Genomic DNA, 14,585 nt, shown 5'->3' with positions numbered 1-14,585 from the left:
GACCAGGTTGGTCAGTTTGGGTCTTGTTATGAACAACCCTAATGCCTCCTAGCCTGCCCACATTTCATTACACTTCCAAACCATCATGTCACATTTTATTTTGAGATTAAAAGTGAAATAAATTAGATTTTATTAACTTTCGAGTTCACATGCAATTTTAAACAAAAACATTTTTACAAAAGCAATTTTATAAAGTAATTTCATGAAAAGGATTTTTACGAAAGCACTTTTACACAAAAGCACTTTTACGAAAACACTTTTATGAAAACACTTTTACACGAAAGCACTTTTATTAAAGTATTTTTATGAGAACACTTTTATGAAAGCATAAAGTCACTTTTATGAAAGTATGTTTACACAAAAGCACTTTTATAAAATTACTTTTATGAAAGCATAAAAGCACTTCTATAAAAGCACTTTTATGAAAGCACTTTTATAGAAGTTATGCATTTTTTTCATTTTCTACAATTTTCTATAATTGTTTTTTTATTTTTTACATTTTTGGTTATTTCCTACATATTTTTTAAAATTTTTGGTGTTTTTCATGCATTTCCTACAAGTTTCTGGTATTCTTTGCATATTTTTCTGATTTTTTTTTTTGCAAAAGTTCTAAATTTTCTATAACTTTTTAGTATTTTTTGTAATTTTTTGGTATTTTTACAAAATTTTGATTTTTTTTTTTGCATTTTCTGCAAATTTTCTACTATTTTTTGCATTTATCTACAATTTTTGCATTTTTAGGTATACGGGTTTACTTAACTCATTTTTGTCACATAATAGTCTTGAGAGAGATTATTCTTTCAAAATTTATTATTTTGGGTACGGGCCGTCCTGACCCATTTTTGTATTTATAAATAAGGATAGGTGGGTTAGTATGGCTAAGGGTGGTTAAGGGTCAATATGGATGGATCAAGTGGGTCAATATGGGTGGATCAAGGTGGGTTAGGATTAGGGTTAGGGTGGATTATGACCCTTTAACAATGATTGATGATGGATGGATCATGGTGGATTGGTGGGTCAATATGGGTGGATTGATATTCAACCCTTACCCAACCCAAATTAACCCACCCATTTGCCACCGCTAATGCCAAGACTTTGTGCCAAAATTTGTCCTTATTGTTATTGTATGGCCTGCCATTCACCTTCCTTTCCGTTAGTTGCCTAGTATATCCGACCTTGAGCTATTAGCACGTTACCAATGTAAGACATACTAGTTATTCCATAAGATGCTTTGTTCAGATGAGCATTATTATATAAACCATCCATAAATATATTTGTTATGTTTTCCTTCAGCTGAATTGTCATTGGATTGTCTACTGTTGCATTCCAATTCCACCAGGAGTTGCTTGAAATATAAGTAAAAACTTTGGCAATTAAACTTCTTGAAAATATAAGTAAAAATTTTGACAATTAAACTTCAGGTTGCACTATTTTATTTTCATGCATGGAGAGTTTTATTTATTTATCTATTTATTTTTTGCATCCCAAATCAACCTTGAGGGGAGTTTGGATTTTTTTTTTTTTTTTTGGGGGGGGGGGAGTTGAAATGTTGAATCCACTAAGAAACTCATGTTTTTTTTTCAGATTTATGTGGGAACGGGAAAGTTTATTTTCTTGGATATACCCATCAAGTGGATAAATAACTTCCCACATGGGGAAAGTTGCTAACACTTGGATGGGATTTATATGGCTAAACAATCATTGTTTTATTCAAGAAACACTTGATTAGGTAAATGCTTCTACCCAATTAGGTAACTTACCAAAAAGTGAACGGGGCCTAAGAGTGACTGCTAATAGATGGTTTAGGGGGCTCATACACGTACTTGTGCATAGGACTTGCACACAAGAGAGAGACGACACATACAACCCAACAACTTATGCTATTGGGTTATAAGCCACTCTTGTATATAAACCCTTTGCACCTCTCATTATTTTCCAATGTGAGATTTTATTCAACTGCTAATATGTGAATCCCAATAGATTGCTCTTTGGAAGAGAACAATTTATAACCTGATTTCAAATTCAAAAAGATATTATCAAATCTAAAATGTTATGAGGCAATTTGTTTGCAAGAAAACAATTTGAAGTTTCATTGTCACATAGGTTGTAAATGGCATTTGTCTTCCATGATCCATCTCTGTTAGTAGATTCTTTACTTGTAGCATTTGTGATTCTCTTCAATATTCATCTTTTGGGTAGGAATACCCCCTCGAATGGTACAGACCCAAGGATCTGTAGTTGCAAAAACTCTTTCTCCATTGCTAATTTGCTAACATACATTGCTCTAGAGCTCCTTGGCAATCTTCAACATTTGAGACCACCACAGTGAGTGACCAGTCTTCTGTTGTTGTTGAGAAAAGGTAAATTTGTCATTTAAATACTTTTGTTTAATCACTCTTATAACAGTGGCTTCAATTCAGTTTGAAACCTGCAAACTTTTTTAGTAAAAAGAGCCTTATTCACATATGCCACTCTTGAGGAAACTCAAACCCCCCATTGTTTCTTTTCTCTACATTTCTCCCAACCTATAAGATGCATTGGTTTCCTTTCCCTTTCTCCATCCCATAAGAAATCATAGAATTGTAAAACGGGCCATGCTACCCACAGCCTAGCAGGATTTTTGGCTGGCATGGTACGACAAAATGCAGGCCGTCCCAGACACAGCATGATTGTATGGGATGCGTCGGGCCTGACATTTTAGGACCATGGGCCGGTACGACACGACACATGATCGAGCGGGCCATGTGGCCCGCATGCTAGTACAGCCCAGCCCATGGCTCAACTTGCGACGACTCATATATACATTATATATAATTTTATTTTCACTTTTGTTATATTAGTTCATTTTATTATTGTATATATAAATAATTGTATACATTAAAATTCATATAAAATAAAATTTTAAGATTTTTTTATCTATTTTTTTAATGTATGTTAAAATTTTCATTTCTTTTTTTCAAAATTAAAAAAAAAAACATGGTTTGGCCTGGTTCGTGACCCAACCTAGCCCAAGACTTAGCCCGCATGAGCTTGGACTGTGGGCCGTGCTGGGCCGACCCCCAAAGCATTCCAGGGGAAGGAAGCACAGCCCGATTTATTCCTCTAAGAAATCCCTGTAAAGCTTCTCAATTTCAATTGTGACCTTTTTTTGGGCACAGAACTTTAAAGTGTTGAACTAGCTGCCTACGATAGCAATTTAACTCTCCAAGAAGATGGTTTGTGCTCTGATTTTGTCTACCGAGTCCTTATAGGCCTTAGACTTCATCCTTCTTACCACCCGTAATTTACATCCCAAATATTTGTCATATAATGACAATTGGCCCATTTTTAGACTTTGAGATAGTTTTTTATCTTTCTTCTACACATTTTTACTATAATAAATCCCGCTCTTGGCATCATTTATTTTTTCTTGTATTTTTTTCAAACTCCTGTAACACCTCTGAAGTGATTGATGTTGCATTTGGCATTCCTTATTTTAAGGACTTATCTCATTTTTTAAGTTAAAAACTCAATTTTCATAAGAACATTTTAACTGCAATAAAGAGATAAGGTTTTATTCGCACTGCCAAATGCAGCCTAAAACTTATATAACATCAACTAGACAAAATAGGAAACAATCATCTTCAAATAGCAAACAAGTAATGGGAAACCCCCCCCCCACCCCCATCTTAACTTCTTTTTCTTATTGCACTTTCTTTAGCATAACCAAGAGTGTGGATAGCTAAAATAAACAAATTTGGGGACAATGAGTCCCTTTGTCTAAAACCATTTTCTAATGTGAATGATCCACTTGCCACTCATTGGATTTTCATCGCAAAAGATGGAGATCTATGCAGTGGTTGATCAATTTAAGCAACTGATCAGGGAACCCCATTTCTTCAATTATACTTCTCACACTTCTACACCAATAATGTCCCAATGGTAAAAGTAAGGAGTGAATCCATCTGAACCCAGGGCTAAGTGGGCTCTCATACCTCTGACTACCGCAAGCATTAACAAATCTAGGATTTCTTGTTCATCTAATTCTGGCAGGTTGTATCCCCTAAAATCTGCATTTTTTTTTATTTGTTGATTCCCCTCACTTATTTCTAGTGCCAACTATTTGAAGGCTTCAGCAGTTTCATGTAATTCAAAAACTCTTGCATTTCGATCCTCGATGCCCTCCCAGTTATTTATTCCACAATCAAAATACACCATTTGGTGGAAATATTTCGCATTCTGATCTACATCTTTTAATCATAGTTCCATGGACTTCAATTGCCACATTTGTTCATCCCTTTGCAACCCTTCTACTTTTTTTTTCCCCTTCCTCCTGTATCATCTTGCTTAATTGATCTTCTATTTCTATGGTTTTACTTTTGTTAGGATCGAAACTTTCTAAATTCCGATTTTTAATTGGTGTTTTAACTTCTTTGGCTTCTTGACGACTTCATTTGCATGATTTCCCTGAGCTTCTTCTCACCATACCTTTTCAACTGTTTCTCTAAGGCCCCTTCTTCTGACTATATAAGCTGAAAGTGGAATTGTTTAAGCTAATGCAACAAAATTGAAGATGTGCCATCTGGATATAGAAAGTGTTATAACACATGTTTAGAGAACCAAACCAAACATAGAACCAGAAAAGGAGAGCTTCACAGATTATAAGTTCAGCTAAGGTCGAACATGAGATTGAATGATGACATAACACACACACACATATATATATATATATATATATATATATATATATATACACTACGGGTCATACAAATACTATATATAATATATTTTACAACTTTTATAATACTTAAATAAGGTAGATGAATGGCAAACTGAGCAGTTTTCCGGTTAAACTGGACAGTCAATCAATTTTTAATGGGCTTTTACCAAATACAGTTCTTAGGGTGTGACCGAACCATCCAAAGCCCCAGGTCACATTTCAACCAATCTGACCACCCAATTCGATCCAGTTTTATAAACACCGGTCATAACTTGAAAAATATAACTATTAAATGAATACAAGCAGAGGAAGATAGCTTGATTGGCTACCACATTATGGTTCTAGTTGATTGGTCATACGTTTTTCAAATATCGTATCTTTTCCATATCATAGTCGAACCCTAAGGTAATAAATACTAAACAGGCGTAATCCATATCAAGATTTGCTTGAAGGCCAGAGATCGTTTTACCAAACCAAATCCAGAACTTACAGCAATACGTTGAAACCTATTCCAACAAACATAATGTTCACTGATGCCGATTCACCAGCCTTCACGAGTTGGAAAAACAACCACGATAGAAGCATCAGAAGTTGATCTTTCAAAAGAGTAAAAATGCTACATTATTTTATTTATATTTACGAGTCTATCAGTGTAAAAATATAAAGTTTCAACATTAACTTGACAGCGAGGTTTCGAGATGGGCGATACATTAAAAGAGTATCTTGATCTTCATTAGGGAGTATCGATTTTGAATTTTCAGAGTAGTGTGATTACGCGAAAACACTAGGAACTCATTCCGCTGATAAATTCAACCAATTCAATCACTTAAATGGCCCATTATTAAGCATGCTTTACTCTTGCAGGATGCTCATTGAAATTGAATATATACATTTGTTGAGCTTTATTTGCCAAGGTCGATAACAGATACTCACTGGCTTGTTCCACAGAGACTAGGGATCCAATCCCGATGGGCTACCGACCAAATAAATACAGATCATGTGTCTTAAAAGCAGAGATGGCGTTGACAGTTGGCACTTTCAAGGACCCCTCTCAAATGAAGATCGGCAGACCTTCTGTTAACCCCCAGATCAGGTCTTTCCTTGCACCATGTAATGAAGATCGGCTGGACACTTCGAATCTGAAAACGTTTTAAGCACTTCAGACTTAAAGCACTAGTTTAATGAACTCATAAAGGATATTCGTCAAGGATATGAAATAGTGATAAAATACCATCTAGGATATGAGATAATTTCTATGCTCAACAATTGATAGTGGAAATGATGGTTTATATACCAAAAACAAGAAACAAAATATCTGGATGGTGCTAATCTAAAACATTCAGGTGGTTACCTCAAGGCATTTCTCCGAAAGCAGCTAGATATAACGAGATTCCACATGCATCAAAGTGGCTTTTCTAAAGCTTAAACATCACCAGATTTTGATTTTGGATATTTATTGCAATACATCCAAAACAAATGAATATTTCCCTTCACATACACACTTCTGCAAGATGGGATTCTCTGAATCTGCCCATCAACAGCACCCACAAGAACATCAGGATCCAACAGGGCAAAGAACATAATTTTTGAATTTAGATCCCCTACAATGCATTTAATCTAACCGTTCATATTCAACCAAACAGTTGTATGTTTCCATGGTATACGAGCATTCTGCAAAGCACCTGGATACAAACAGTTTCCCCCGCAATTACAAACTGGTAATAGCATAACTCGCTCACAAACAACAATTCAGAGAGGAGTGGCGCAAATTCCCATAATTACAATAACATGGGAAGAATGAAGAGTGCATTTCTCTGGTTTAGATTTTTCAGGAGCTGAAATGAGCTACACATAGAAACATACCTGAGTTCATGCCAGAACATATCAGTCCGATCATACAAGAAAGGCCTCAATTGTTTGACAAACTCATCAACACCAAGGCACTCCTGAGGAGACTTAAGCTTATCTTCAAGACTTGCCAGCCAAAGAGATGTAGCCAGATGGACAATAATTGAGGGATCTGAGTCACCAAGGACAGCCTGCATCTCCCTCCGAATCCATGGTTCTACTCGTTGCTGCATTCTTTCCTTGCTATAGGCATATCCTGTGATATTCTGATGGTGGATGAATGTCAGACTTATTGTTGATGTGGACCCGATTTTGGTGATGCAAAGAGTGAAAAAATACATGCTCCAGAAAATATTAGAGCAAAAGCATTTAATTGTAGCCTCAGCAAGGAGCAAAACCAATTTGTCCGGAAGAAATTGTATATTTTTTTTTTACCTTCACAAAGATAAAAGGCTATGCATAAAAGTTAAGGCAATAAAAAATACAGACAGAAATAATTAACAAAATAAAATAAAATCTATAAAGATAATCTATGCTACGGTAGTACAAGTATGAACTGGATTATCGGGGTTGAAGAAAATTTAGTACATATGATATGTCAAGGTGAACTTGGAAAGCCCATGATAACAAAAGCATTGTGCTGGTGTGGTCAAGATAGGAGGCAGGGCTGACTTGTAAATATGAAAATGGGAGAATTTTTTTTCCTGAATCAAACTCAAGTACACCAGAATATGCTCTGAGGAAGAAAAACAGTATTTAGATAAAATATATTAAAGCATACCAGAATTTGGCACTGAAGTACTAAACAAAATGGAATGGCAAAACAGGATTTGTTTAGCCAACCCCATATAGCTGGACAAGGTTTAGATGATGATGATATTCATACCGAGAATTGATAATTATGGTAATTGACATGAATGCACTTATGTTTTCACAATCAATTCTTCTTACATAGACTCAGGTGGGTTGGAAATTCTGAAGTATCCAAACAGAATCTTTATCCATATCTTTACAAAATTTCTTACTTCATCTGAATCTCTAAATATATCAAATCCCACTTGCATTCCATTCTAGTGGGACTTTAAAACAGAGTGAATACTTTTGAAATTTCAAAAGTAATTTAGGTATTTGAGAAGGACTCCATAATTGACAGAATTAAGGAGCTGTTTTGATGCTAAGTTTCATGTTTTGGGGTGTCAAGTGGATTAAAAGGTACCTTTAATGCAATATGTGGGATGCTTGAAAAAGAATCCATGAAGAGCAAAATACTCTTGAATCTTGATGCATCAAATAGGAATAGTGGAATTCTTCCATAACATTTCCTTTTTTCAAACGTAAGTGTTCAGTACAATTATTTATTTATTTATTTTGAATAAGTATTGGTTTGTATTAGAAGAGAACCAAATACATCAGCTCAGCCCATGTACAATGAGAGCCTGTACATTGGGAATATACAAAAAAGACCCAATAAGTAAGTGAAAAAAAGGTCCAGCTTGCAGAAAAGATAAAAGCTAGACACTATTGAAAGCCCTTTGTACACATCGATATAATGTTATTGCTCTCACTATTGCTTTCTTCTTTGGCTTTCCCGGGAGGATGATGATCCCGGGAGATGATAGAATTGTTTACTAACAACAGTAACACTGCACCATTGGTATACTCTTCTTATTGTTCCTTTTTTCTTTCTTTGCTTTTCCCCAGGGGTATGACAATCCTTACCAAATAGTCTACAGAGCTTAATCATATGAATTTTCTTGCAATTTACATACTGCAACTACTATTTCTTACTCAAAAGACTTTTTTTTTATGATATATATCGATTATAGACTTTTCAGGCAGCATGTTCGTTATCTTTATACATTTTTACACGATCTATCCCCTATGATTAGACCCATTCATTTATTTTTACTGGTAATAAAAATCAATAATATATAAAACAAAGTTCCAGAATACTGATCGCACAAATATTAGATAGCACGGAATTTATGAAATCTTCACGGCGAATTTTGAAGTTTGGGTTTACTTTGGTTGCAGTGTAAATTTCATTTACATTAGCATAAATGCAGGGAGTGCAAATAGGCTGAGTGCGATTTTGGTTTACTTTTGCTAATGTAAATGAAATTTGAACAGGGTGCAAAATTTGAATTTGGTCCAGATTTGCATTTCAAACAAAGAGATCCTTCGTGTTCGTGAGGACAATTATACTGATCCCAATGAGGATAATTTCCTTGATATGTAATAATTCCCTCGATGGGTTAGGGCAAAACTATCTTGTACATTACGAATATTTATGCAGTGATAGTGCATTTGATGGATCAATTACATACCTGTCCTTGAGAAGGAAGAGGAACCGCTCGCAATCGTCGGTGATAGATGCTGCATCAAGGCATATAGAAACACAAAAAATCAACAAAACCGCTCGACTCATCACCAAAATAACACTCACAAAAGTATCACCTACATCGAATAGCTTAATGGGACAGATTTCCAGGAAATCAAAACGAGGACGATCGATCATTGACTACTTTCAGAACACAAAAAAGACCGACGACCATACCTAGCGCGCCACCGAAGAACTCGCTTTGCAACAACATCAGAACCCACGGATCCCGACCTCCCAAACCTTCGACGCCACGGCAACTGCCCCCGTCTCCTATTGAACCGCTCGGTGTCTCTTCTTCGAAACACCGACCTGTCTCTTACACCTCTGAGATGGCCTTCTCTATTCCTGTCAAGATCTCGGAGGCGCTCGACTTGGAACGACCCAGACGAAACCCTAATCTTAGAGAACCATGAAGAAAAATTAGAGTTACAGAGGGGGCAAGTTCGCTTGAATTGGCTCCATCTTCGGATACAGTCAGTACAGTAGGCGTGCATGCAGCCACTGAGAACTGCCGCTCTGCGATCTTCGACGGGGTTCAGACAGATGGGGCATGATTTCTCCCGAACCGCCGATGCGATTCGCTTTCGCAAAAGCTTCTCTCGCGAAGAACCCTCCATCAGTTATCACTTACTCGTTAATATCCAGAGAAAGAGAAAGAGCGCGCGCAATCAAATATGGGGTCTCGACAGACGCAGGTTGCTGGTTGCCGGCTTATCAACCGACTTTTACGCTGCCCCGCTGTGTTTGGTTGCAATGTAAATAAAATTTTACCGATGCAAAACCATGGACTGACTTATTTTTGTTTTAGATTTTAGTTTATTTTATTTGATTGCGGTACAAATGAAGTAAATTAAGATATTAAGTAGAGTAAAGAAAAATCCTAAATAAAGTTAAACAAAAAATTGTATTTATATTAAATATGCACCGCAACCAAAAAGAGCCTAATTAGGTAGAATTTGAACTCTTATTATAAATTTGCATTTGTATTAATATAAAAGAACCTTGAACTAATCTATCAAAATATAAAAAAGAAGTTTGAACTCTTATTACATGTTATTTTGCACGGGGAGATCTTACCAAATGTACAGAAACAGTGTTTTGTGGGTAGAGTTTTTGTAAGTAGGAGATGAACATTAGAGTCCTGAAAATGAGCATATATGACATTTGAGTAACTCTCCTTACAGAACGTTCCTCACACCATTCTAGCTGCAACTTGGGTGAGGTTAACAAACATGAAAAGTTAGAATTGTGTTTAGGGCTGTAAGTTGGGCCAGGTTAGGTTGGATTGAGACCAATTATAACTCAATTCTAAGTTCTAAACCCCCAATTTTAACCCTAACCCAATCTGAAGTCGGTTTCGGGTTGGGCCCAACTCAACATTTTTCCCATCCCCTAAAACCTTATAGAATTTCTCGATTTTAGACCTTAACTCTTTCACTACATATATTATTCCTACGTTTCATTAGTATTTGTTTATTTGATTTTTTTTTTGTTCTTTTGATGCAAAATTCATAAAAACAAGTGTTAGAAATGACTATTTTATTATGAGTTATGACTTACGATAGATATTTTATGGGTAACAAATAGAAGGGAGGAAATGAAGAATAAAATTTTCAAAAAACATAAAATAATGTTATTAAGGTTTTAGTCTTTCTGGTTAGGTAAGTAAAGTGATTATCTTAAAAGAAATACATGATACTATGTGGTGGGGGCTATACAAATATCATGCATCCAAACAAATCAATGTATGTTATATATTACATATAAGTATAAAACATACATTTATATATGACATGTACTATAGAGTTGGGTTTGGGTTTGGGTTGGGTTGGGTTGGGTTGCCTAAGGGGTCCCTAACCCAACCCGAAATAAAGTTAGGTTCATGAATTTCAATCCTAACCATAACCCAAGCATCAACCCGACCCAATCCAACCCATCTTTTTCGGGTTGGGTTCGAGCCAACCCGGCCCAAGTTGCAGCCATAGTTGGGTTGGTTAAAGTTCAGGCGATGGTTAATTTGAATTAGGAATTGCATTGGGTAGGGTACCCGTGCAAATTGCCCTACCCATTACCAAACCACCTATGTATCCCTGATTCCAAACTCGTCCCAAACCCGTCTAACTTTTCCTCTCAATTTCCCAAACCCGTCCCACCCATTAAACCCCTTGACCAAACGTTTTCTACTAAAAAAAGTTTCTTAGTGCTTATAGTGTGACTTAAACCCAAATCAATTAATGATTACACCAAATCTCTTAATACTACTTTAAGCCACTAAGCCATCTCGTCGTTTGTGTTATTTAATGAAATAAAATAGATTTTATTAACTTTTGTGTTCATCAAAACAATTAATGCATGTATATGGTTAACAATTCCAACTAAACATTAAAAAAATAATATTTAAAAATAGCATTTTATAAGTAAATGAAATAAACAATCTATCAAATCCAAATTTACATCAAATGATGATTTTAATCCCAAGAAATTTATACAAATAAAATATTAATAATAGAATAATTATCTTAGTACTTAAGATTTATAAATTTGTGCATGATATATAATATAATAGATTAATAGGTTCATACTTATCATCCCAGGTATCGGTATCGGATACCCCAAAGTCAAAACCCAAACCCGTCCCAAACTTTATAGGGTTTAATATAAAATCCCAAGCCCTATAGGATTTTGATAAATGGGTCCTATCAGGGTCGAGACGGGTCGGATACCTGAAAATTCCCATGAAATTGCCATCCCTAATCTGAACCCAATACTTTGGGTTGGATTAAGATCGAGGCATTGATAACTCATATTTATATGTATTACAAAGTGTGTATGTACTTTTTCACGTGATAGTTTTTGTCGATGATGATAATGATTAATATGTTTTCAAAAAATTTTATAACTTTTTATATTTTAAATTATAAAAACTTATGCTTATTTGTCATACTTACTTTAGTGTAATATAGTTAACATATAATATTAGAGATGTATCCAAATGTTTTTCATAATTTTTTTGTATTTCTTATATTTTATTTTTTATATTTTTAATTATTATTATTTAATTATGACATCAAAAGTTGACACATTTAAACCAAAAGGTTGAATTATTAACTCGTTACTAAACTAGCAAACAAAAGTTCAAGGATTATTATCACAATCCTTGAACTTCACGAAAAGTCACTTTTGATCCTTAAAAAAAAAAAAAAAAGCTCTTCTTGTCCTAAAATTCTCATCGCCCTTAAGACAAAAATAGACGGTGTTAGAGATTGACTATTCTTAGACGAATAATAAAATAATAACACCCGCTTATGTGGTATTGTTTAAGTAAAAAAAATAAACATAAAGCGAATTTTCTATTTAATATATATATATATATATATAGGTGGGGTGCGGATTTCACAACCCATCCTTGTCTTCACCCCACCCCATCTAATCCCCATATCTATTCTCTCCTCTTTCCACCCCCTTCCTCTCTTTCTTCTTCCACCCTTCTCTATCAATCAAATGTAATGAGGGAGGAGAACCAAATTCATCTCTAGTCTCTCCTCCTCTTTCCTTCTCTTATCTTTCCTCCCTTCTCCCACCATTCTTTATCTATTCTTATCCTCCTGTCTACCCCCTTTATTGGTTTCCTATAAGTTCACTCCACAACACATGACGGGGTTTGGTTCATGCACCACCAATTTGCACGGTCTTATTCAATCACCATTGATCATGTGGTGATAATAATGCACTATTGTTTCTGTTTATTACTACCAAACCATTTGTTTCTCCTTCTTTTATTCCATTTACTTTTCTCCCAATCTCTTTATTTATTTCATTTTATAAAGGTTATATTATAAAAATTTAAATTTTAAGTTATTATTTAAATAAAAATATAGTTTTCAGTATAATTGGATCTAGACTCGATAGATCCTACTTAGAGGTGTAAAGTGGGCCATGTCAGGCCGGCACGACATAGCCTGTGCAAAAGGTGGGTTGTGTCGTGTTGGCCCGTGGATCGTCACGGGCCATGCCGTCCTCCTTGGTGGAAATTATGGGGTTCGGCCCAGCACGGCCCACGACCCATGTCGTGCGGGCCCATGTCGTGCTGTAGGCCTGGGCCGGGCTGGGCTACAGGCCGTGCTGGGCTGGGCCATAGGGCGGACCTTGGGCCTAGGTTGAACCGGGCCGCACTGTTATTTTTACTTTTTTGTTTTTTTTGAAATTTTTGATTTATTTTCTAAGTAAAATTGTAAAACTAAAATATTTAACTTTCCTTTGAATTTTGGGAATTAGGAACTATTTAAAAAATTAAGAAATGAGAAATCTAAGTTATATAACACATAAATGAAAAAAAAATGCTTAACCAAATTGAAATAAGAAATATAGAATAACAAATTGGAAGAAAAATAGGAATTTTATTTCATTTAAATTTGAAAGGTGCAAATTACAAATACAACGATTGGATCATTGGATACTTGGATGAATGAAATATGAAAATGGAATAAATTAATAAAATATAAAAATACAATATAGTTACAAATTGAAAATACAAAATTACATTGTTAAAAAATTACAAAAATACAATAATTTGAAAAAAAATAAAAAATTCTATATAAGTAGTCAAATTCATGAATAGTGATTCATGACTTTCATCAATTGCTTCGGGTGAAATATCCGGTATAGTATCATGCCCTCCTTTGTCTTGTAATCTATCTTCTGCATTTAGCCAATCCTTGAAGCAAATGCACATCTCTATGCTTTCATCGTTCATGCAGCTTCTTTTGTCATCCAACACCCTGGTACTTGCACTAAAACAAGACTCCGATGGAATTGTAGACATCAAAAGGGTTAGTAGATCACGTGCCATTGCGGCAAGAATTGGAAAATTTTTTGAATGTTCACTCCACTAAACTAAAATATCAAAATTATTCGATCCTTCACCTAAATTAGAAAAATTTGCTTGTAAATAAAAATTAAGTTGAGTAAATGAATTTGTTGTAGAAATAGTAGATTTCTGCCTTCTACTTATTAAATAAAAAGGTTTTTATCTTCTACTATTGGGTTCAAGGTCAAAAGTAGAAGATGTTGTACAAATGTACAGTCCATATTCATATAAACTGTACATTTCAAATAATAAATTATTAATTTCTTTTTTCATTTCTTATATCAATATTCATATTTTCACAATATGATTTAGTTAAAATATCTAAACCATATTTCCTAATCCTAGGGTCTAATATTATAGTTTAACAATAAAGGGGAGAAATGTTCTTCCAATATTTTTAAATTTATTTTCCATTATTTCAACAATACATTGAAATTGTGGACTATTTCTATATTTTGCAAAACAATCACTAATTAGCATTAATTGGTAAGGTAAATTACAACTAGTTGGATAATAAATTCATGATAATTCATTTGTTGCATCATAAGAATGTTTTAAAAAATCTTTTATATAGACTGCCATTTCCCAGTCTTCTTCAAATATCATATCTTAGGCATTTTTGAATTATAAAAATCAGTAAGAATTTGTTTATGATAAATACAACTTTCTAACATAACATAGGTAGAATTCTAATATAAAATGTTTATATTTTAAACCATAATTTTGACATAAATATTTATATTCTTGTTTTCTTGCCCTTGAACTTTTAATATATATAATACAATTTC

General features: G+C 34.5%; 1 protein-coding gene across 1 annotated transcript; it reads right to left on the bottom strand.

Moving 5' to 3' along the window:
* Window positions 1-5,525: 5,525 nt before the first annotated feature.
* On the bottom strand, window positions 5,526-9,702 carry LOC148862343 (RING/U-box superfamily protein). The gene is made up of 6 exons (XM_088976532.1): window positions 9,105-9,702; window positions 8,875-8,923; window positions 6,563-6,813; window positions 6,322-6,381; window positions 6,051-6,226; window positions 5,526-5,838 (listed from the first exon to the last, which is right to left on the bottom strand). The coding sequence occupies exons 1-5, from the start codon at window positions 9,545-9,547 to the stop codon at window positions 6,190-6,192; spliced, it is 840 nt and encodes a 279-aa protein (XP_088832658.1). The 5' UTR covers window positions 9,548-9,702; the 3' UTR covers window positions 5,526-5,838; window positions 6,051-6,189.
* Window positions 9,703-14,585: the final 4,883 nt, after the last annotated feature.

Source organism: Nelumbo lutea, chromosome 3, assembly GCF_056320005.1.
Source record: "Nelumbo lutea isolate HS-2025 chromosome 3, American lotus-T2T, whole genome shotgun sequence".
Classification (NCBI taxonomy): domain Eukaryota; kingdom Viridiplantae; phylum Streptophyta; class Magnoliopsida; order Proteales; family Nelumbonaceae; genus Nelumbo; species Nelumbo lutea.
Note: the sequence above shows the minus strand (reverse complement) of the source record. Positions and strands in the feature narration are given on the sequence as shown.